This window comes from Phascolarctos cinereus, unplaced genomic scaffold (assembly GCF_003287225.1).
Source record: "Phascolarctos cinereus isolate Bilbo 61053 unplaced genomic scaffold, phaCin_HiC Scaffold_726;HRSCAF=1367, whole genome shotgun sequence".
Lineage (NCBI taxonomy): Eukaryota > Metazoa > Chordata > Mammalia > Diprotodontia > Phascolarctidae > Phascolarctos > Phascolarctos cinereus.
In genome coordinates this window covers 64,495,080-64,520,077 of record NW_027556098.1, presented here as the reverse complement: position 1 = coordinate 64,520,077, position 24,998 = coordinate 64,495,080, and the positions used below count along the sequence as shown (strand labels likewise).

The following is a 24,998-nucleotide window of genomic DNA, read 5'->3' as shown; positions in this document are numbered from 1 at the left end:
AATGACATTCCTCAGCACTACCTCTTCATTTCCACCTGGGTCCTCTGCTGTTTGACAGAAAGGCTGAAGGCAGCAGAGGCTTTGGGATCAGGCTGGGGATGGGAGGGATATCTCTCTGCATTTCAAAACCGAACAAAATTATGTTTCAGCTGCTCCTGTTAATGCAGATAATCTAGAGTTGAGAATACTTAGGAACTAAATCCTGATTTAGATTGTTTTTTTAAAGGGGGATTTGGAGAGGTTTTACTTTTCCCCATGTCAGTAGTAACATGTGAGGCATTGTGCTAAGAGCTAGGAATACAAAGAAAGACAAAAGATTTCTCCATGCCATCAAAAGACTTCAGTCATTAGTGGGAGGTGGTGGAATGAGATAACATGCAAACTACATGGTAAGGTGTTGGTACATAATACTAACAAGCTATGTATAGAAATTAATGAAAGATAATCATCAGAGGGAAAGGCACGAACATTAAGGGATGAGGGAAAGTCTTCCTCCCATAGAAGGTGGGACTTAAAGGTAGCCAGGGAAGCCAGTAGGCAGAGTTGAGGAGGGAGAGTGTTGCAGACATGAGGCCCAGCCAGAGAAAATGCTCAGTCTAGAGATGGAATGTCTTGCTTTAGGAACAGCGAGGAGGCTAGTATCACTGGATCAAAGAATACATGAAGGGGGTGGAAGGGAAGGTATAAGAAAACTAGGAAGTTGAAAGGACATGGCTGGATTTTAAAGGGCTTTCTTTGAATGACAAACAGAAGATTTTGTATTTGACCTTGGAGGTGAAAAGAGTTGGAGTTTACTGAGTAGGGGAGTAGGGTAGAGATCTAACATTGCTTAAGTAGGAGAGCTAAATCTTACACAAAGTACCTACCTGGTCAGCTTAATTGTCTCTAAAGAACGTCATTGTGATTTGAGGCAAAATGTCACTTCTAACTTATTTTTAATCCCTTTTTTAAAATGTTCTGGATAGGATCATGGTTTAGAAAATGCCATGGTTGTGGCTTCCAGTGAAAGCATCCCTGAAAGTTTAACAAAGAGGCATCAGAGGAGAGCTTCAGGAACTCCTTCTATAGCTATCTCTGGGGTCTCTCTGTCTTCAGGTGAGTATTTGCCAAATGAGCATATCTCCAGGTATCATCTATTTGATAAGGGGAATTGACACTCTAGAGCAGTTAGGTGGCACAGTGGATAGAGTGTTAGTCCTGGAGTCAGGAGGACCCAAGGTCAAATCCGGCCTCTGACACTTACTAGATGTGTGACCCTGTTGGCTTCAGTTTCCTCATCTGTAAAATGAGCTGGAGAAGCTCAGTCAACTATTCCAGTATTGTTGCCAAGAAAACCCCAAATAGGGTCACAAAGAATCAGAGAAGATTGAAATGACCGAATAACAACAACAATAGTAAACACTGTACAATTGGTTATTAAAAATTATTGTGAATTCATAAATCATCAATAAACATAAACTTTCCATATTCAGAGAAGAGAAAAAAGAGCATGGCATGTGAAAACATCAATCGGTTAAATGAAGCTTGGTTTTGATATAGTAGTACCAATATTACCCTACTTGCCTATGATTCTTTCTCAACTTCCTTCTACTCTAGTCTTTTTTTTGTATTTTAAAATATAATTTAATATTAAAATGAGTTATTAAAAATTGAATTAAATATTAAATTATCAAATGTGTATTCTAAAATGTTTCGTTGATGTTCTTTTTGGGAAGGGGAGCTGGAAGCAACACTAACTCCCCCCTCTCCAGCCAAATAAAAGTTTTGCCTCATAACCAATAAATATAGTCAAGTAAAACAAATTTTTGTTTTATTGGCCATATCTGAAAACATTTCATTGTGTGCCTCAGTGCATTACCTCTCCACTAATAGGTGAGAGGCATGCTTTGTCATCATTCTGCTGGATACACGATTGATCTTTGCATTGATTTTAGTTCTTAATTCTTTCAAGTTTTTTTTTTTACAATGTCTTGGTCATTGTGCAAAACTCTTGGCTTGACTCACTTCACTCAGTTCTTTCTTTAGCAATTCATAAAGGTCTTTCCAGGTTTCTCTGAATCTGTCCCTTTCATCATTTCTTATACTGTAGTAATGTCCCCTTAAATTCCTGTACCATAAATCATTCAGCCATTCCCCAGTTGATGGGTATCCACTTTATTTCTAGTTATTTACTACAGCGCCCAGAGAAGCCTTGTCTCCATTCCTCTCCAGGCTCCAATCCTCATTTGCTCTTTGTCAGTGTCAAGAACTTCTTTCTCTCCCAACCCCACCTCACTTTTCAGCTTCCTTTTATGTGTTGTTTCCCCTTATTGGAATGTAAACTCCCTAACTGCAGAGACTGTCTTTCCCTCTGTATTTCTTTATCCAGCATTTAGCACAGTGCATGGCACATAGTAAATGCTTAATAATGAAGTGCTTCTTCACTTGACTTGACCAAGTCCTTCCTCTTTTTCTTTGATTTCTTTGATTTATATGCCTAGAAGTGGCATCACATGAATTTACTTAGTTAATGACTTTGTGGTTATACTTCCAAATTGCTTTTCAAAATGTTAGCCCAATTCATTGATCCTCTATGAGAGCATTAATGTTCCTGTCTTTCCAAAACCTCTTCAGCAATAACTATTTTCTTCTTTCATCATCTTTGCCAATCTGATGGGCACAAGGTAGGACCACAGGATTGTTTTAATTTACATTTTATTCATTATTGGTGATTTGGAGCTGTTGTTTTGGTTTTTTTGAGTTTGGGGTTTTTTTGTTTTGTTTTGTTTTTTGTTTTTGGTATGGCTGTAGATAGCTGAGATTTCTTCTCTTAAAAATTGTGTGTTTATATCCTTTATCCATTTATTTATTAAAGAACATATCTCATTTTTATACATTGGAAACAGGATGAGAACTTTATCAGAGAAACTTCTAAAGATTTTTTTTACTTGTCACCCTTCTCATTTTAACTGAATTTTATTGTTGCTGCTGTAGACCTTTTCAATTTTATATAATCAAAGTTGTCTATTTTATCTCCTACAAGTGGGCCCTCTCCCTTGTTAGGTCAAGAATTCTTCCATTATCCATGTCTCCTGCCATTCTCCTCAAATTTATTTATGTAACGACCTTTTAAATCTAGATCATGTTTCTGTTTAGAGGTAATTATAGAATATTGTGTGAGTTGTTGAACTAAGCACAATAATTTCTTTTTCTTGTTCTTCACCTTCATCGTCATTGTCACTGTCTTCATCATTGTCTTCAATATTTTCAAGAATGATTCCTTACCCCAGTAGACAGTGTCTATGAGTTTAGGAAACAACATGCTACTGTATTCAGATACTTCTGGATCTTATGTACCTAATATTCTATTGATCAACTTTTCTCTTTAATCAATACCAAATAGTTCTGATGATTATGGCTTAGCAGTACAACTGCTTTCTCACTTTTTTCCCCCATTATTTCCATTTATATAAGAATAAGAATTTTGTTCTCCTTGATAAATTTTGTAATGATTTTCTCTTGTTCTATAAAGTCATTCTTGGGTAGTTTAATTGGTCTGGCACCAAATCTGTACATTAGTTTAGCTGGTATTGTCATTTTTACTATATTACCACTTGAACCATAAGAAATTAATTCTTCTCTAATTATTTTTCTTCCTTTATTTTTAATGAATGTTTTGTAGTTATATTAATATAATTACTGTGTGTGTGTGTTGATTAAGTGGACTTCCAGATATATTACACATTCTCTGGTACATTTGAATGGTTTTTTTTCATTCAGTTTTGTTGATAATATACAGGAAGGCTAATCATTTTGTGGGTTTATATGATGCTACTTTACTAAAGTTAATTGTTTCTGGGGCAGCTAGGTGGCACAGCGGATAGAGCACCAGCCCTGAAGTCAGGAGGACCTGAGTTCAAATCAGGCCTCAGACCCAACACTTGACACTTACTAGCTGTGTGACCTTGGGCAAGTCACTTAACCCCAATTGCCTAAAAAAGCCAAAAAAAATGTTTCTACTAATTTTTAATTGAATCTCTAGCGTTCTGTAAATAAACAATCATGTCATCCACAAAAGAAAAAAAATTATTTTCTTTGCCTAATCTTTGCGCCCTCAATTTATTTTTCTTGTCTTATTGCCATAGCTACTATTTCTAGAATGGTATCAAATGGTAGTATTGACAGTGGACATCCTTACTTTACCCTGATCTTGAAGGGGCCACTAGTGTTTCTTCTTTGAAAATGATCCAACTCTAGGTTTTAGATAAATATTATTTACAATGTTAAGCAAAGGTCCATTTATTCCTATTCTTTCTAGTATTTTTGACATAAAAAGGCATTGTATTTTATAAAAAGCTTTTTCTGTGTCTGTTGCTATATATGATTTAATTGTTTTGTTACTAATATAGTCTGTTATATTTGTATCTTTCTACTATTAAACCAACCCTATAACTGTAGTATAAATCTAACATAGCCATAGTGTATAATCTTTTTTATTTGTTGTCATAGCCTTTTTCTTAATGTTTTATTCAATATGTTTGTATTAATATTCGTAAAAGATATTAGTATATTTTTCTTTACTTTATTTCTCTCTCTACTTGGAGTAACAGGACCATATTTGTCTCATAGAGGGAATTTGATAGGATTATCTCTTTCCCTGTTTTTTACAAACTGTTAATGTAGAATTGGAGTTAATTATTCTTTGCATGTTTGATTGAATTCACTTGCAAATCCATTTGGCCTTAGGGTTTTCTTCCCTTTTGTGTGTTCATTTCTGGCTCAATATTTTCATTTTCTCATATTGGGTTAATTAAATTATTTATTTCTTCTGATAATGTAGATATTTAATATTTTTATAAATATTCATCTATTTCATTTAAGTGATTTTTGCTAGCATATGGTTGAGCAAAATAGCTTCTAATAATATTTTTATTTCCTTGTAATTTATTGTGAGTTCTTTTTTCATTTTTATATCGACATTTTGGTGTTGCTCTTTTTTATCTGATATCTAATAGCTTGCCTATTTCATTCATATTTTTCAAAAAATCTCCACATTTTGTCAGTTCAACAATTTTTTGTTTTCTATTTTATTTATTTCTTTTTTGATCTTCAGTATGTCTGTTTCTGTGCTTTGGTAAGGTTTTTTATTTGTTGGTTTTCTGTGTTATCTTAGTTGCTCATCCAATTTATTAATCTACTCTTTCCCTCCCCGTAACGACTGTTTAGGCTGTGTTATCTACAGTTTGGGTTTTTTTTTTCTGAGACTATGATTTCCTCTCCTACTTTTAAAAATTCACTTGAAGTCTGCTGTTGCTCCTGTTCTTCTTCCTCCTCAGGAGTGGCTGGGGAAAGGGAAGGTTAATTAACAGTTTGTCAATATCTACTACGTTCAAAACCCTATGAGGAAGATGATTGAAAACAAGGTGTGGTTCCTGCCCTCAGCAAGGCAGGATTGGTTAGCAGACTTAAAATCACAAAGATCTGGATGTGAGTCCCAGTTCATTTTCTGACTAGTTGTGTGACTTTGGGCAAATAAGTTTATCTATAAAATGAATATTATAACACTTGTAAGCTTTATAAACTGTAAATCTCTATATAAATATTAGTAGCTATAATTAAGAAAAGAGGCATTGTGATGTAATAATTAGAATGCTAGTCTGGAAGTAAGGAAGATCTGGGTTCAGGTCTTCCATCTGACAATCTAGTAGGGGATATAAGAGATGAACACATAATTATAGTAACAGACATAAAATAAAAGTACAAAATACTTGTGGAGGTCAGAGGAGGCAGAGATCACATATAGATTGAGTTATTTCCCTCAATCTAGTGGTAAATTTTATACTAATGTAGTTCTGCTCTGTTGCAAACAGTGATGCAAAGCACTTTTTAAGTTCACTTCTGTCATGACCAATTTTCATTGTCCACGTGGAAGGCTATGGTTGTCATTACCAACTGTGGACGGGGGGCATCTTGAAGATGATTCATCCATAAAGGAATCAAACCTACAACTTTCATTTCATTAACACCAAGTTCTTAATCGCTTTAATTAATCAACTTCAAATTGTTTGTGCTAAACTAAGGTGGACACTAGTTTTTTGTTGTTCAATTTAGTCGTATTTGACCCTTCGTGGCCCCATTTGGGGGTTTTCTTGGTAAAAGATACTGGAGTGGTTTGCCATTTTCTTCCCCAGTGGATCTATTTTGGTAGGCAATCAGAGTTAAGTGACTTGCCCGCACAGCTAGGAAGTCACACAGGAAGTATCTAAGGCTAGATTTGAACTCAGGTCTTCCTGACTCAAGGCCCAATGTTCTATCCACTGATCCATGAGCTACCTACTACATCTTTTAGGGATCTTTCAGCTACACTATGTTCAGTAGTAGCAGCATTGCTAATTGAAAGGCAGAAGTACTTGCTCTTTCCTCTGGACTACACCTTTCAAAATTTCAGCCACCTGTTTTTTGCTTACTCAGGACTCCATAATCTTAAAGTAAATGGTCTCAAGTCGCATGTTCCAGTTGTCTCTGCCATTTAAGACCTTATAAGATTTATTAATAAAAGAGATCAAAGGCATAAGATAAGGGTCTTTCACAATTATAGTACCCGGCCCCCGACAGTCAGTAAGAAAACCTAGCTATTTTGTATTAAAATTCAAACCTTTATGTACTATTTAGTTCTGTGTGTTTCCAGTCACTCATTATCTTCCTCCATTTTAATCTCTCTATACATAATTAATTGGCATGAGTCACATATCACATATGGCCAGTTGTAGCTTATATAAGACAATCAGGAATTAGAAACAGTTTAATGAAAAAGAGAAATCATGTAGAAAATACTTTCTAGCCTCAGGCTCTTGGGGAAAGTGGGAAGAGAGTTAAACCTTCACTGTCCTTTTGCTAATATCCAGGGATGGCAGCCAATAGCTTCAGTCTGTTCCATCCACACTCATTGTGGTTTGCTGGATCCCAGCCTACAACACCCAGACTCTAGTTTCTAAATTGGCATTACAAAATGCCTGTATGGACTTCTCACTTTCCCCAAACACCATTGCATCACAGCTGCCCTCCAAACCCAAACCTCCTCTGAATTTAGCCCTTTGGTCCTCACTTCCTAAACCTTGCCCTACAGGTCAGAGGAACTTACCATTGTCTCTCTGGATTATGATTTCCATCACAATATAATTCCCATTCCATGCAGCCACATGCTGAAGCCTGGGAATAGCAATAAACAAAACTGGAAATGGAAAACAATAGTGCAGAGGCCATCAGAGTGGTCATACCATTTCCAAACAAAACACTTGTGTACGGGCATGTAGAGTTGGCCAGTTAGCTTTATAATGGTAAGCTCATTTCAGCCCTTCACATTGTGAACTCCTTCAATTGAATAAGCCAGAATTCTTTTAGGGAATTAACAGAGATAATTAGACAAATTTCATCCTTTATCTTAGATTTTTATGCTGAAAAAAAAAATGAACCTGGAGGGAGAGAAAGAGAAACTCCGCGTTTAGCTGCAATGTTGCTTTTTGTGTGAAGCAACCATGTAGAAATTTATCCTTTGCCTTTTCCTTCAAAATGCATTGAGCAGGGACTGCATCTAAATTATCTTTGTTTCTGCACCCATTCTTAGTACCGTGCTTTGTACCCAATGAGGCATTTAATAAATAGTTGTTGAATATAGTCATTCTTTTCCCAAATTTGGGGGCCCAAATGAGTTTTTAAAGAAAGAGGCTGTAGAGTGATAGCTATCCCTACTGAATTGATACAGAGCTGATATTTGTGTCTCCTTGGTTATTTGAATCAATGAGACCTGAAGAGGGTCAAACGTATCGGGGCGTTTCCAATAGAGTCAGCCCAAGGTGATTTCCAGGAGTCAGGCAGCAGAAGTACTTAAACACAAATAGCATTAAATGATTTATCTTGACTTGTTTTTGTGATACTGAAGGAGAATAGACTCTTCTTCAAATCTTTTGAGACAATGTGTCTCACTTTCCAAAGATTCACTTTCCCTTCTGGTCTTTTCTACAGACAGGAGTCGGTCTGAGTTAGATTTGAGTGGGTCACTTTCAGAAGAAATAGAGGACAGCATCAGCATAAGAAGCAAATCTGTGCCGGGAGCTTTAGACAAGGATTTGGTAAGTTAGGAGTGGAGTAAATCGCACCAGGAAAAAAAGATATGCTTATGCTACTTTCAAAAAAAGTCTAATATTTTTGATGTTATGATTATATATTTAATATTATATATTATTGAGAGCAAAGAGGAGGGAGGGACAGAATTTGGAACTCAAAACTTTAAAAAAATATTTAAAATTGTTTTAACATGTAATTTGAGGGAAAATAAAACATTATATATATTTTTAAAGTGTAGCAACATCCTTGTTTATACTAACTGCACTTTGTGAGATTATAGAGTCAGTGTCTGAGAGAGCATCAAGTGAAGATGAAGGAGTTGGAGGATAGGAAGAAATTAGGTTGATTAGCTCAGATTAGTTTATCCCCCTTTGGGCCTCACTTTCCATTTCCTCATCTATATAACAACGGGGTTGTACTCGGCCCTTCTTAAACTGTGGGTCGCTACCCCACATAGGGTCGTGGAAAATGTGCCAACAATAAAAGGTTTCTGAATGCGCAACAACCAAAAACTAATTAAAAATCAAACTGTATCCAAGGTGTTTCTGGCAGTGCTTGCCCGTACTGTATCAGGCAACTTCACTGCAGCCTGGGTCCTGAACACAAAGAATGTGCACATCCCACTGTGCATGCCCTCAGGCCACTCAAGGCCAAAGAATGGGGGTGAACCTCGAAAAGGGGTCGCTAGTGGAAAAAGTTTAAGAATCCCTGCACTCGATGGTCATCTGTAATAACAATAGTACCCACAGTTAAATAATCACTCCTATGTGAGATTCTCACTCTTCTTCCCTTGTCTGGGAGCTACGTCTTCCCAAATGAGATCACAGGATAGTTATCTGGAGTGGAGGACATAGAACTTTTGTCTTCATGTAATTTGTGCTTCATGGTGCTTTGAGAGTTGTAAACTGTTTGGTACCTATAACTTGTAGGCCTACTTTCGGAATTCAAGGAATTCTGAATAAATTATTCCATATATCAGTTCATCAAATATTTATAAAATGTGAGGATTAATGAGACTAGTTCTCTGCCTAGAAATTAGGGATTAACCCAAATCTTCTCACCTTGACTTCTACTATTTCACTGTTGAGAATATTCTGAGTAAAATAGAGAATTGGAGGAATTGTTAGGACTAGGGCAGCCTTGGATATTTTTCTCTCTTAGGGAAAGAGGCATTTTTGAAGTAGATGGATGTGTGGTGGATAGGTCAGTGGATAGATAAAATGTGAAAAAAAAAAAAGACAAAATTTCTAGGTACTGACTCTTTTCTCTTCCTACTAGGACTCCTTAGATGAAACCGAGGAAGATGTTGATTATTTACTATCCTCCCGATTATCTCCAAATATCAATAGTTTAGCAAGTGGATTATCAACCGTAAGCTATTTGTTGTTCAATTGTTGTTCAATTGTTGTGCAAACTTTTCAGTTCTGTCTGACTCTTCATGACAGTTTTGGGGTTTTCTTAGCAAAGGTACTGGAGTGATTTGCCATTTCCTTCTCCAGCCCGTTTTACATACAAGGAAACTGAGGCAAAGAAGGTTAAGTGACAGGGTTACACAGCTTGTGTCTAAGGCCTGATTTAAATTCAGGTCTTCCTGACTTCAGGCCTGGTGCTCTATCCACTGTGCCACTTCACTGCCCCTAAGCTATCTACTAAGCACCTATTCATAGTGTGTTTCTTTTCTTTCTCCATTGTTGCTCATTTCCAAAACAGATAAGGGAAAATAAGAGATAGTGAAGATGTCTAAGAACAAAGTGTGTGTACACACACACACACACACACACACACACACACACACACACACACACACACAATGTTGTCTCAGGAGAGCTCATCATTTCAGTTTCTGCAGGAAACCTCTACCGGGCTGTCCCCCAAAGCCTTCATGGCAGAGCCTCCAACTGAGCAACATGAAATTGATCAGGAAATGAGAGCTGACCACATATATATATATATATATGTGTGTGTATGTGTGTGTGTGTGTGTGTGTGTGTATAATATACCCGTAGGTATAAAATGATGCAATTAATGTGTAGGAATCTAGTGAAAACCAACAACAGTAATAACAAAGACTAATCCAAAATCTCTATATGTCCTCTACAGTGACTAATTTATTTTCTACCTCTAATTTTTGGGAAGTAGCAGATCTTAGAAGACTTTGTGAGCCAGCCAAAAAAGATAAGATTTTCACAATATTATCTTCTTTTCAAAAATTATGTTTTGAATGTGTAATGGTGTTAATTTTGATTTATTTATCATGGAACTTTTCCTCTTTACTTTTCACTGCATACTTTACTTTTTTGTTTTAGTTTACATGTATTTTTCCCCAAGAGATGTTTCTAAAACAAACCAGGAACACCTTGCTCCTTTTTGCCTTATACTCTATCTTCTCAATACTCTCAATTTCATCTACCCTTACAAAGGAAAAAATTGACAGATCATTAACCATCATATAGTTTCCTCAGAACTAGAAATCATATCTATGGATGTCTTTACCTAATTTTTAAATTTTCCTAATTTGATCTACTCTTTTTTTCTTTTTACCCAAGTGCTTGTTCTAGAAGTTAGGAAATCAATCTAAGAGACAAAAATTTCTGGTTCTAGTTCCTATTTCAATATTGCTACATTGGGTAAACTAATGAAATTACTTTCATCTCTACTCCCTTCTATATCTGGAGTTAGTATCTGTAATATGTGATAAAACTGAATTGCCCAACGAATGCCCTAAAAATGAGCAGAGAGTAAAGAGAGAGGAGCATGATGCAGTCAGTTTGTACTGACTTTGCATCTTTCTATTCTCCTCTGTCTGGCCAAGCCTCACCCTTGGCTTACTCCCACCATTCATCACTTTCCCATCATACATATGTGTTGCTGAAAGTAGGTGGAGAAAACCATGTAAGTCCTCTGATAAAGGGCCACCACAGATTTATGTTACACAACCTCACTGTCCTCTCTGCCACCAGGAAATCCTTCTATACCTCCCTTATTGACTCCCCATCCTACTCTTCACAGGACCTCTTACAAGCTTTTTTGTTCCTCTATAAACCTGACACCACTCCCTTTCCCTCTACCCACTCAGTGGAGAACTTCACCTCATATTTTACAGAAAAAATTGAGGCCAGTCACTATAGCTAACTATACTACTACACTAACGACATTAATACCACTACCTGAATAAGCAACGCCATTCCATCTCATCTCCTCCAATAAATTGTCCCTTCAGCCATAACTACTCTAACATTATTTTAAATCATTCCCTGTTTTTTGTCACCTTCCCTACTGCCTAAAAATATGCCCCTGTCTCCCTTATCCTCAAAAAACCCTCACTTGATCCCTCCATACCTTCTAACTCTCATCATATATCTCTTCTGCCCTTTGTGGCCAAACTCCTTGAAAAGGTTGTCTACAGTCGGTGCCTCCACTTTCTCTCTTCTTGCTCATTTTAACCCCTTACAATCCAAGTTCTAAGCTCATCATTTCACTGAAACTGCTCTCTCCAAAGTTACCAATGATCTCCTAATTGCCAACTCCAAAGGCCTTTTTTCAGTCCTCCTTCTTCTTGCCCTCTCTGCAGGTTTTGACACTGTGGATCATCCTCTTCTCCTTTATATTATTTTCTCTCTAGGTTTTGGGACACCACTATAACCTAGTTCTTCTGCCTCTCAGACTATTCTTTTCAGTCTCCTTCACCGGATCTTCACCTGGGTCATGACTTCAAACTATAGGAGTTCCCATAGGACTCTTATCTTAGAAACTCTTCTCTCCTTCCATTGTATTACTTCACTTAGTGATCTCATCAGCTCCTATGGATTTAATTACTATCTCTATGCAGATGATTCTCAAATCTTTCCATCCTGCCCTGACCTCTCAGTTGACCTCCAATCTCACATCTGGTATCTTTTAGATAGCTCCAACAGGATTTCTTAAACTCAACATGTCCAAAGCAAAACTCATTATCTTTCCTCCCAAATACTCCCCAATCCTAACTTTGCTATTACTATTAAGGGCACCACCATCCTCCCATTCCCTCACATTGAAAACCCAGAAGTCATCCTCTACTCTTTACTATCTCTCATGCTGCCTCCCCACCATATCCAAGCTGTTGCTAAGGCCTGTTGATTTCACCTTTGCAACATCTCTCAAATATACCCTCTTCTCCCCTCTGACATTGCAACCACTCTGATGCTGGCCCTCATCACCTTATGCTTACATTATAACAATGGCCTGCTAGTGGGTCGGCCTGTCCATTCTCCATTTAGCCACCAAAGTGATTTTCCTAAAGTACAGGTCCAACCATGTCACCCTTCTCAATAAACCCCAATGGCTTCCAACTGCCCCTAGTAAGATATAAAAAATCCTCTATTTGACATTCAAAACCTTTCATAACTTTCAGCCCTCTCCTACCTTTCCTATACCTTACTTCAAAGGCATACTCTTTGATACTGTGACACTGGCCTCCTGGCTGTTCTCCAAACAAGATACTATATCTTTTAGTTCCAGGCATTTTCTCCGCTGTCCCCCATGCCTGGAATGCTCTATCTCCTCAACTCTGCCTACTGGCTTCTCTGGCTTCCTTCAATTCCTGGCTAAAATCCCATCTTCTAGGAAGCCTTTTCTAACCCTTCTTAATTCTAGTGTCTTCTCTCTGTTAATTATTTCCAATTAATCCTATATATAGCTTGTTTTGAATGTATCTGTTTGCATGTTGTCTGCCCTTTTAGGTTGTGAGCTCCTGGGGGGCAAAGACTGTCTTTTGCCTTTTGTGCTTAGCACAATACCTGGCACATAGTAGGTGCTTAGTTTATTGACTGTCTGACTTACTGATTTTGGTTTACCTGTAATTTTAATTCTTTGGAAATAATAGCATTCTATGATTAATATTCATATAATAATGCAAGGAGAATACTAGTGTTTAAAAAATTCATTTTGTTCTTTTGTTTTTAGGGGGTAGTTTGCAAATTTGTTTTCTTTTTAAAAACATTTTATTAATGTTATTTTTTTAAAAAATCACATTGTGTCAGTTCCCAATGATTCATCCTCCCCCAACCCTCCCTTTCTGTAAGAAATGCAGTTAAGCAAAACAAGTCAACACATTGACCATGTCTGTAAATATGTGCCTCAACCTCTACCAGTAGTTCCCCACTGCTCCTGAGAGGAGGTGCCTTGGTTGGGCCTTGTTCCAAAGATTCTGCGGGCTCATTTCCCCCCTCTACTGCTTTTATTGTTATGTGGACAATCCTGCTCATAATCTATCATTCTCTACCATAATATTTTGAAAATGGTTTTACCTTCCAAATCAGAGGTTCTTAACTTGTTGTGTGTCATTTGGCAGTCTAGTGAAACCTATAACTGCTTCTCAGAATGTTTTTAAATGCACAAAATAAAATACCGAGAATAAGGGGAAGGAAACCAATTATATTGAAACAAAACTGTCTATTTTAAAGCTCACAGGCCCTAAGCTAAGAGCTCCTTCTTTAAACCAGTATTGCCCATGGCTAGATGCCCTGTCTCTTCACATGGCAAGGAGAGCAAGTGTTTGTTGACTTGAAGTAGTTTGGAAGATATTTAGTCCTCTTTGCTATGATGACTGCTTATAGTCAATAATTTTCTTTTAAAAATGATAACTCTACCTTAATCAATTTCATGTATTTCCAGGTTAAAGCTTTTTAAATAGGTTGGATTAGATTTCTTAAAATTACACATGTTGTGTTCTCATCTTTATCCTTTTTTCCTAATTTTAATCTTGATTTTAACCTTTCATCTGTGCACTCCATGGTCTGACTATACACAGACAAATGTTTCTGACCCGCTTCCCATCTCAATACCAATCATTTTTTTCCATGTTAAAAAGAGTCCATTTCACCTTTTTAAGTTTGTTGAATTGATTTATTTATGATGTTGTTCCATCCCCTTCTCTTAACTCATGTGGTTACCACCCTAATTCAATCACTCATCATCTCTCACCTGAACTGTTACAATATGCCTACTTTCTCACTTCTATAAAATCAAATGAGAATTGCCTATATATGGAGAAGTTCCTGGATGAAAATATGACAAGGAAATAAGGAGAAACTGGGGTGGGGAGCTTTGCAAATGCTTTTCTGTAAAAGATCACCTCTTCATAGTCATACAGTTGAAAGGAAAGTCTTCCTGCCTCCCGTCTCTCACCTCTCCAATCCATCCTTTGTGCTGCTAGAAAACTGATAAGCACAGGCATGATCACATCACTCCCCTGTTCGAGAAGTTTCAGTAACTTCTTATTTTCTCTAGAAAATCTTCTAGACTTAGTTTACATTAATCCACATCATGAACTCTGCATTCCCCCCATTGACCTTCTTGCTGTTCCTCTCACATGATGATCCATCTGTCATCTCCTCACGGCTGCCTCCTAGAATCCCCAGCTCCCTTCCAGGCACAACTTAAGCGGCATCTCCAGCCTGAAGCATCTTCTGATTTCCCCAGTTGTCAGTGTTTATCCAACAATATTACTTTGTATTTACTTAGAGTATCTTTTATATTTCTCCATCTTGGTACAAGATATTTCCTGCAAGTAGACTATAATCCCCTTTAGGGTAGAGCCTTTTTCATTTTTCATTTCTTTATGCACAGTACCTTGCACACAGTAGGGGCTTACTCTATACTTTTTAAAATTGAATTGAATAGAGCCCATCCTGTCTTATCAGGCTGATACATGAATGAAAATAAGAAAATAGATAAGTGCTTTGAAAAGTGAAGCTACTCAGTAGGTTCTAGTCATTTCTACTTTTTGATAGAGCCAGCATGGGTTAAATTGACATTGGAGTATGCCTTGAGTAGACTTTGCCTTAATCAATTTTAAATGAGAATATTTTATTAAAATATATGAGTGATTATACAAATAAGATAATCATTTCTTCCTATATGTCATTAATAATACAAGAATATCTGTTTCCTTAGCTCTGTGGTTGACTAGCAAAGACCATTCATTATTCATTTAACAAATATTTTTCACTTGTAATCTTTGTACCTATAACTCCACCTCATTATATTTTAGTGGTGAATGCATTATCTGTAAAAACCACATGATTTTTCCATTAGTTATCCTTGAAGAAGAAGAAAGTTATCAAATGGTGTTAATAAAACATTTAATTTGCTTTAACTATTTCACTATTATCAGTTGTTAATAGTACAACTTCAGCTGCGTTTGTATTGTTATTAGGCTTTTCAGAAATGGAGAATTGCATCTTAAGGATGCTGGAATGTTGAAATGGCTTTCTTTTTGCAGCTTTGACCTGCATTTGGAAACACAGATGTGCCTTAATTTTTTTTCCCTAATAAGTCACTTGAAAATTGCTCATTTATGTCATATTTTAAATGGAAATGTGGGGGGGAAGGCTTACTATTTAAGGATGGCTTATATTGATTCTTTTTGTAATGTAATGAGTCCTTTCAATTTATCTCTTTGGTGATTTCCTGTGTTTTATCTACTGTCTAATATCTGCTCTGTTTAAAACAAAACATATTTGTCTTTCGTCTAAGAGATCTTTACTGAGCAGAAATACATGAGCTCCCAGAAAGTGCTGAGAATTCTCTCCCTCCTCATGGTAGAGAAATTAACTGGAAACATTTGCTAATTAATTCATCCTAAGAAGAGGGCCATAGTTCAATTGCTCAGTAAGGGTTTCCAGCTTGTGCTTCCTCATGGCTTTTCCTTTGCTCTGCTATGTCTTTTTTCTTGTTCTAATGCCTCTTTTTCTTGACTTTTGCACAAACCTTTGAAAGAACTCTCAAGCAGGCTCTGATAAGAAATGGACCTACTTAAATGTTCCTGATGTGGATTCTGATACTGTGAGTCCTCTAGCTTTTCTTTTGCTTCTTTCTTCCTTCTCAGCTACATTTCTAACACACTTAGAGGATGTATGGGGTGGGGTGTGGGGGAGAAATGCAGAATTTGTAAACTGTCCTTTGAATATTTTTTTTTTGTTAACTAAGCTAACTAGAGGGTGTATTATGTTTTGTTTTGTTTTTTAATTAAAGGCCAATCTTAAAGTGATCACCCTATGTCCAAGGACAATCTTCATCAGGTGATTGAAAACTTATGTACCAGACAACAGACAAATGATTCAGAGAGTTACTTTTAAATTAATCAGTATCATAAGAGATTTGAGTATTGTCTGTTTGGCCTAGTTAAGAGGAGAAAGTTGGCACGTCCTCATATAGCTGAGACTGGTTTGGTCTCCCAAATTGAATTACTTCCTTGGAGTCCTTCAGAATTGGTAGGGCTCTTTGTTTACAAACGGATATGATTGGCACAACTTACTAACAATTAGAGGGCGAATGGACTGCCTCAGAAAGCATGTAGGAATGTACCATCTCTATACTCTTTCAATTGGAAACTGCATGCTACGCATGGAGATTTTTAGAATATTCTCTGAAATTGTTTCCAACTCAGAGGTTCTGTGATCCTATATTGTGTAACCCCAAGAGGCAGAATAGAATAGTGGAAAGGACTCTAGAAATTAGGGGATCTGGGTTCTACTATTCACACTCATACTAAGCAGCTACAGAACCCTGTGCAAGCCCCTGGTCCTTCACTTGGCCCCAGTTTCTTCATCTGTTAAAGTTGGACAGGATGACCTCTGTGGTCCTTTCTAGCTCTTAATCACTGACTTTATAATCATGGAATCCCCTTCTTTTACCCAGATTGAGATGTAATTCCTAAATGATTATGAAATTATAAAATCCTTTGAATAAAGCCTGCTATCCTTCTAAGCACTGAAAAGCTATTGCAAAGAGGAGACAGGCTCCCTTCTCTAACCTTGGTTAGTGCTATCATTATCATTATTTGACAGATGAGGAAACTAAGGCTGGAAGGGGTCAGATGAGTGACTTGCCCAGGGTCAGACAGCTAGTAAGACTCTAAAGCAAGATTCATATGTCTTTCTTGCTCCCAAGTCTAGTACTCTACACTCACCATCTACATTCAAGTGATTCCTATACTTATACTATCTTATACTATCATATTGATAATATAATAGCACTTTTTTCAGTTTATGGCATAAACTAAACATTTAATTATATTTAATAAAGTGCAGTCTTTGCCTCATTAATGTCTCAGCAAAAACTATGTCATCCATTCCATTAATTTTGGTAGAACTGGGGCACTGGGGAGAAAGGGTACAAAGAAGGATTATTTAGAGGGGGGGTTCATTATTATTTGTATTTTTTCACAGTGAATCAGGGTGTATGGTCCACACTTTCTTTGATCTTTCTGAAATGATCTGTGGGCTGAAAAAGTTTGAAAGCATGGCCTTAGAGAAATCTTTGGCTACTTGGCTTCTGAGCAAAAAATTTTTACAAATCATTTGCAGTTGTGTAGTGACTGTCTGCTTTCTGGATCCACCCCTCTAAAGCTTGCTGCAGTTCAGTGGTGGGCCTCTATGGATGGGTAGAGACCAACAGAGCATACGTGAGGATGCTCAGACCACCTTTTTGTTGATCTTGCCTCCCATATCCAGTCAAGGAGTAGTATTGAGTTGCTTGATGCGGAGACCAATCATGAGAATAAAGTAGGATACTCACTTGGGAATGTGCCTTACTCTTTCTGGTTGTCAAGAGAACATGAATGTTGGTGGAAAAGTTGAATGGTATCCCACACCCAACCCCTAACCCAAAAGTGAATTATTCTCCCCATAGTAATTAAGTTTATTGCCTCACACTGATGAGATTAGATCCTTTTTCCTACTTTGATATGAAGTAACACAGGCAAAACAAGCAGCTGATTCTACTTTTCTGCCCATTACTGTGGGCTGGTCTGCACACTGAAATGAAGAGGGATTGTAATTGAATTAAGGAGAAAAAAACTTGTTTCTGCAAAGAGATCATTAGAGCACCACTGGACTTCTCTTTTTATCTTGTTTATTCCAGACCAGCCTTAACAGCATGACGAGTGTTTATAGTGAAACAGGGGACTATGGCAACGTGAAGGTCAGCGGCGAAATCCTTCTGCACATCAGCTACTGCTACAAAACTGGCGGGCTCCACATTTTTGTAAAGAATTGCAGAAATCTAGCCATAGCAGATGAAAAGAAACAGAGAACAGATGCGTAAGCAGACAGCATGTTCCTTTGTCTAGTCCAAATAACTTATTTTGTGAAGAGGAGAAATTTGAGTATGCCTGTCTTTTCAAATTAGATTCTACAGTTATATATCACCCTATTCTTCTGTTACATTTCTAAATACCTGCTGCTCATGCTTCCTTGGTTACATTGATGTCATCATCACACAGAATGTTTTGGAGATACGTCTTGTAGGTTATCAGTACCCATAAATAGGGTCAGTTCTATGAAACAGGGACCCTACACTCATGCATACTCCAAGGGATTAAAAAAAAAAAAGAATCTTCATTTCTCTTCTGGAAAATGTCAAAAAGAAAATTACCAGGCTGTTTGATCAGCCCAAGACCCAAAGCCTAGGTCAGTTATGAAATTGTCACGACCTCAAGAATGAGTCATGGAATATAATTGCGGACCAAGAGGAAAGAGTAAGTATAATCAGATCCCAAGTTCAGTAAACAATCCGGACCAGGAAGTCAAGGATTTTCATGGTAAAGGGAAGGATCTAATCTCAAATGGTCCCTAACTACTACTATATGACAATCATTTTCTTCCTCCCTGATTGACTATCACAGTCCCTAAAGAAAATGTTCAAAACTTTCTCTTCTCCCCTTAAGCTACGACACTACCCCCATGCCTCCTTTTTCTTGGCAAAGGACCTTACCTCATACTTTACCAAGAAAATGGAGGCCAACTGTCCTGATCTACTGGAATACCTCAGTTCTTCACCTGAGATTCCCTCAGTTTCATCTCTAATTCTCTCCTCCTTTGTTCCAGCCTCAGGTGAAGTTTTAGGATTAGAGAAGTGATCCTTATCCTTACAAAGACCAACGCCTCTATTTGTGTCCTTAATTCTATCCTCTTCAATCTCCTCTAGGAACTTAAACCTTCAACCGTTGTCCTCTGTCTCTAGAGTTCCTCTATCTCTAATGCCTACAAACATGCCCAGATCTCCCCAATTTTTTAAAAAAACTTTCAGTTGAAGCTTCCATTCCCTCAATCCCCCCATCATCCCATTTCTCTTCTTTCCTTCCCAACCAAACTCCTATAAAAAAGCCATCACATACTCAGTGTATCTATGTACTCATCACCTATCACTCATTATCCAGCCCATGTAATCTAGATTCCAACCCCATCACTCAACTGAAGCTTCATTTTCCAAGGTTACCAATGCTCTCTTTATTGCTAAGTCCAATAACCATTTCTCAGTCCTCAACCTTCTTAACTTCTTTGCAGCTTTTGACACTGCCTTTGACTCCCTCCTCCTGGATACTTTCTGAGTTTTCATGACATTGCTCTTTCCTGGTTCTCATTTACTAGATCCATCCCCACCCCAAGGCATGGGTGTAGCCCAGGGCTTTGTTCTAGGTAGTCTCTCCAATCCACATATTCTCTTAGTGGTCTCAGCATTTCTGGTGGATTCACTTATCTATGCAAACAATTACCAAATCTACATATCAAGCCCTTATACCTCTTCTCCACACAAGTCCCACTTAGTCAGCACCTACTGAACATCTCTATCTGGATTCCAATGACTAACTAGCATTTAATAATATCTAGAATTTATGTAATAGTAATAATAATAATAATCACAAAATAATAGCATCATTTATATAGCACTGTGAGAACGCTATAGCACTTTACAAAGCACTTTATACAAATATTATTTTATCTTCACAGCAACCTTGGGAAATAAGTGCTATTATATAATCAAGGCAGACAGAGGATAAATGATTTGCCCAAGGTCATACAGTCAGTAAAGGTCTGAAGTGGGTTTTGAACTTGTGTTCCTGACTCTAGGTGTCTACTGCACAACCTAGCTGCCTATCAAATAGTTCTGTTAAACTCAGTATGTCCAAAACAAAACTTATTCTCTTACCTCCTAAACCCACCCCTCCTCTGAAGTCCCCTTATTTTTGTCAAGGTCTCCACTAGTTATCTATCTAATCACAAAGATGTTATTACCATGTTGCTCTAGGGCTCAAGAAGCTTCAGTGACCCCTCCTTATTGCCCCTAGGGGAAGACGCAAACTCTTCTGTTTCACATTAAAAGGCCTTCTCAGTCCTGTTCCAACCCATCTTTCCTATGCTGCCTCCCACCCATATACTCAATATCTAGCCAATATGGCCTACTCCCTATCCACATACTCCTCATTCCATTCCCCATTTCCATTCTTTGGCCCAGATTGTTGGCCATGATTCAGATACTCCCCCTTCTCACTTTCACACCTAGGAATCTTTTTCCCTTCAAGACTTAACTAAAGTGTTATCTCCTTTATAAATTGGTGTCTTCCTTCTATTGCTTATCTCCAATTTATCCTGTATACAACTTCTTCCCACATTGCTGTTTGCATGTTGTCTCCTCCATTAGAGGTGAGCTCCTCAACATCTAGGACTGTCTTTTGCCTTTCTTTGTATCTGTAGTGCTTAGCACAGTGCCTGGCATATAGTATGCACTTAATAAATGTTTATCGACTATTGAACAATAAACATTCATTATTCTCCTTCTTTGTGCCAAGTGGTATGCTAATCAAGGTGATACAAAGATATCTATATCTGTAGCATCTAGCATCAGGTCTTGTGTATAATAGATGCCTAATAAATGCTTATTGAAATTAGTGTACTCTAAGAACAAATTGGTTTCATTCATTCAACAAACATTAAATGCCTGCTATATGCAGAATATTATATTAGGCACTGGGAAGGCATAAAGATAAAGAAAACACAGTCCCTGCCCCCAAGGTGATTAAAAAAACATTTCCACAAATAAATACAGTAGACATTATAATATGACATGTGTAATGGGAGCAAAAATTCATTGTATTAAGTGAGAGGACACAGGTGGCTAGGAACATCAGGAAAAACTTCCTGGAATAGCAAGTGCGTAAGCTGGCTAGGATGTCACTAGGGAGAGAGGAGGAGGGGTAGGGAAGGAGGTGATCAGACAATGACAAGCATAAGGAGCAGTTCAAGAAAAGATAGGTAGATGAAGAGTATGGAATTTATTTAGAGGAGAAAGAATACAATTTGATCGGATCCCAGGAGTCTCCAGGACCAACATAAATATTTGAGACTAGCCTGGATATGGTTATTGAGGGTCCAATATATCCATCCATGAGTTATATAGTATTTTGTACCTTCCTCCCTAGTCCATTCTGTTGATCTGTTCCCTCACTCTCTGGGATTTGTTAACTATCTCCCAAGGTTATTGTTGATCCATATTCAAAGTAAGTGCTGTTATTCCTAGAGGTTGTCATTTCTTGATTTCTGTCTCTTCTTACCCTACTCATTATCACTGACTCAATTCTCCAACACAATTTTATGGCAGGTAAGGAGGCCATCCGAAGCAGAATAAGAGTGTAGGGATATAATGACAATCACCAGGAATCTTTGTAGGACCACAAATGACCTCTGGACAACATGTTGAAGTCAAATATAAACTGTATACTATGTACCTTAGCCTGACTTTTTCTCTTCTTAACCTATTCTCTCCCCTCATCTTTTATTTGCTCATATAAATCCATGACTTTTTTGGGAAGGTGTATTTTCAACCAATCAATCAATTAATAAACATTTATTAAGTGCCTATTATATGCTAGGCACTATGCTAAGTGTTGGGAATACAAAAAGAGGCAAAAGTCAGTCCCTTTCCTCGAGTTTACAATCTAATGGGAAAGACAACAAATAATTCTGTACAAACAAGTTGTAGATGGGATGAATAGGAAATAATTGAGAGGGAAGGCCCTAGAATTTAGAGGGGTTGGAAAAGGCTTCCAATAAAAGGTGGGATTTTAATAGATACTTAAAGGAAGCTAGGGAAGCCAGTGGAAATGAGGAAGGAGAACATTGCAGATATGGAGGTCAGCCAAAGAAATTGCTTAGAGCCTAGAGATAGAGTGTCTTGTTCATAAAGCAGGAAGGATGCCAATCTCACTGGATGAAATAGTACATGGCAGGAAGTAAAGCATAAGAAAACTGGAAAGGTAGGGGAAGCTAAGTTATAAAGGTTTTGAATGCCAAGGAGAGGATTTTGTATTCAATCCTGGAGGCAATAGGGAGCCACTGGAGTTAATTGAATGAGGGGATAACATAGTCAGACCTTCACTTGAGGAAAATCACTTTAGTGGCTTAATGGAGGATGGATTGGAGTGGGGAGAGAATTGTTTTATGTTTCCAATCACCAGCTTCATTTTTATCATCTACAGCTATGTGAAATCATACCTTCTTCCTGACAAATCACGAAACAATAAACGCAAGACCAAAATCAGAACAGGCACCAATCCAGAATTTAATGAGATTCTAAAGGTGAGAGCTCTTTCAAATTAATAATGCACGACACATTCCTGAGTTAGTTTACAACTGCATACTGTTTGTAAATGGCTGAAAGTTTTTACTAATTAGAAATATTTTTATCTGACAAAATAGTAGATTTTGATGCATTTGAATTTGTGAAGATCTTTGTTCTCCTGTCACCAAGGGCATTCCAAAGGTATCCCAAATTAAATTAAATCCCAAAGTAAAGTCACTTTTACTCTTATGATTTTACTACTGTTGACTTTGCAGTTGGGTTTTAAGTAATGGCAACCCAACAGATTTTTGTTGTAGTGAGAATTGTTATTCTTGGGGATATAATAGGTTCCTGGGTCTTTTCAAAATAACTTTGTCAAAGAATTGGTACAGTAGTTTTCTGGATCTAGTCATAGTTTTGCTATGGACTTGACGTCTCATCCTGTATAAGGTGATTATGGTACTTGGACAGTGTGATTATTTACTATTCACAGGATTTAAATGGAGCTAAGTTTAGGAAGATGGATAGGGAATAATCCAATACATTAAGATTTATGGATGGATGTGAAAGTTCTAGGGGAAGTAACCTGGGGAAAGAAGCATAACTCTCTCTCTCTCTCTCTCTCTCTCTCTCTCCTCTCTCTCTCTCTCTCTCTTAAAAAGAGGAGAAAATTGCTATCTTCTGAGATAAACACTAAAATATATAAGACCCAGCTTATGCCCTCAAAGACCTTATGATATAGTAAGGATAAGGTCAAATATGTGAATAAACATAGTAGAAATTATAATATGAAAAGTACATAAGAAGAATATAATTCCTATTCAACAGTGGGCCTATCCAACCATAACAAGGCTAAGTCAAAGACCTAGAGAGTGGATGAGTCCTTTAAGAAAAAAACAAAAAAGGTAGAAGTCTCAGGAAGTTTGTCTTGGAAGACTGAAGTCTTGACTGCTGATTATATCTCTGTAGGCTGTTTTCTGGATTTCATAGGATCACAGATTTAAAACTAGAAGGGATGGTAGATGTCACTGAGTCCAACCCCCTTGTTTAAGTGACTTGCCCAGGGTTCTGCAGCTAGTAAGGATCCCAGGGTAGAATTTGAACTCAGGTCTTTCTGAATTCAAGTCAAGTACTCTATCACTATCCATGCTGCAATATTAATAAATATATTAATAGAGTACCTTATAATTCATTGGAATCTATTGAAGTCACTATGGCATAGTGGCAAGAGCACAAGACTAATCAATGGAGAACCTGTGCGTGAATTTGGCTCTGCTGCAAATTCATTGTATGGACCTAGATGGAGTATTTCACTTAACTCCTCTGGGTCTTGGTTTTTCCCTCTGTTAAAAATGAACAAGTTGGAATAGAGGAACTGCAAAGTCCCTTCCAATTGAAAAAATCCTATTCTTTTAGATATAAAACAACAGCTGCAAAATAGATAATTCTTGTTTAAAGCTAAACTTTGAAAAGAATCTTTCCAAGAAATAATCAAACAGAGGCTAATGAAAAATAGACAAAAATTATAAAATGACAAAAAATTTAAAAAAAATCTTTCTGTCTCCTATAAACCCTAATTGGAATTGTCTTCAAAAAGAATTTATCTATCTATCTATCTATCTATCTATCTATCTATCTATCTATCTATCTATCCACACATATATAGTGTATATATGCATATATACACTATATATGTATATGCATATACATACCTGTGTGTATATCTATTTTTTCTCTGTGCTAGGAGAAATACAAAAAAAAAATGGATTTATTTTTTTCCTTCAGTGGTTGGAGGATAACAAAGATAATGAGTTCTTTACTGTTCAGTATTTCTGTTGCTGATGAAAGTGGTTCAATAAAGGAGTAGGTGAACTGAATCCCAATCTGTTCTTAACAACTGAGAAAGACCTCCATTAATGAACATATTTGTTTGTGTTATATTCTAGTATACCATTAGCCACACTCAACTGGAAACAAGAACCCTTCAGCTTTCTGTCTGGCATTATGACCGATTTGGGCGGAACAGCTTCCTTGGCGAGGTGGAAATTCCTTTTGATTCATGGAACTTTGATAATCCAAGTGATGAGTGGTTTGTGCTCCAGCCCAAGGTAAGCAGGACTAACTGGGCTAGTCATGCAATGAGGCATTAAATGTTGAATTATGAATTAAACTGATGCCACTGGACCAATGTGGGTCATTTTAAGAAGATCACTGATCAACTGGGGTCCATTTGGAAAAGAGCAGAAAGAATTATGAAGTCTCATATCATATAGGAGGTAGAGTACAATTAAAAGAACTAGGGATGTGAGGCCTGGAGAAGAAAAAATAGGAGTCAGGGCATGAGAGCTATCTTAAAATAATTGAAGGGTTATTATCATGGGGACAAGGTATTATACTTTGTTACTGCTCCATCACTAGAACCTAATGGGGAGACTTTATAGAGGAGTAGAGTATGGATCCATATAAAAAAGAATTTTCTTAACAATTACAGTTGAACTTCTTGTTAAGATAGTGAG

General features: G+C 37.2%; 1 protein-coding gene across 1 annotated transcript in view; it reads left to right on the top strand.

The window, feature by feature from the left end:
- The window catches only part of SYTL5 (synaptotagmin like 5), a 148,527-nt gene that overhangs the window by 95,272 nt on the left and 28,257 nt on the right, over positions 1–24,998 (top strand). Inside the window, exons 8-13 of the mRNA XM_020979637.2 lie at positions 966–1,095; positions 8,002–8,108; positions 9,382–9,474; positions 18,007–18,185; positions 22,400–22,499; positions 24,429–24,590. Of these exons, the coding sequence (XP_020835296.1) occupies positions 966–1,095; positions 8,002–8,108; positions 9,382–9,474; positions 18,007–18,185; positions 22,400–22,499; positions 24,429–24,590 (771 nt within the window). The remainder of the gene's footprint in view (positions 1–965; positions 1,096–8,001; positions 8,109–9,381; positions 9,475–18,006; positions 18,186–22,399; positions 22,500–24,428; positions 24,591–24,998) is intronic.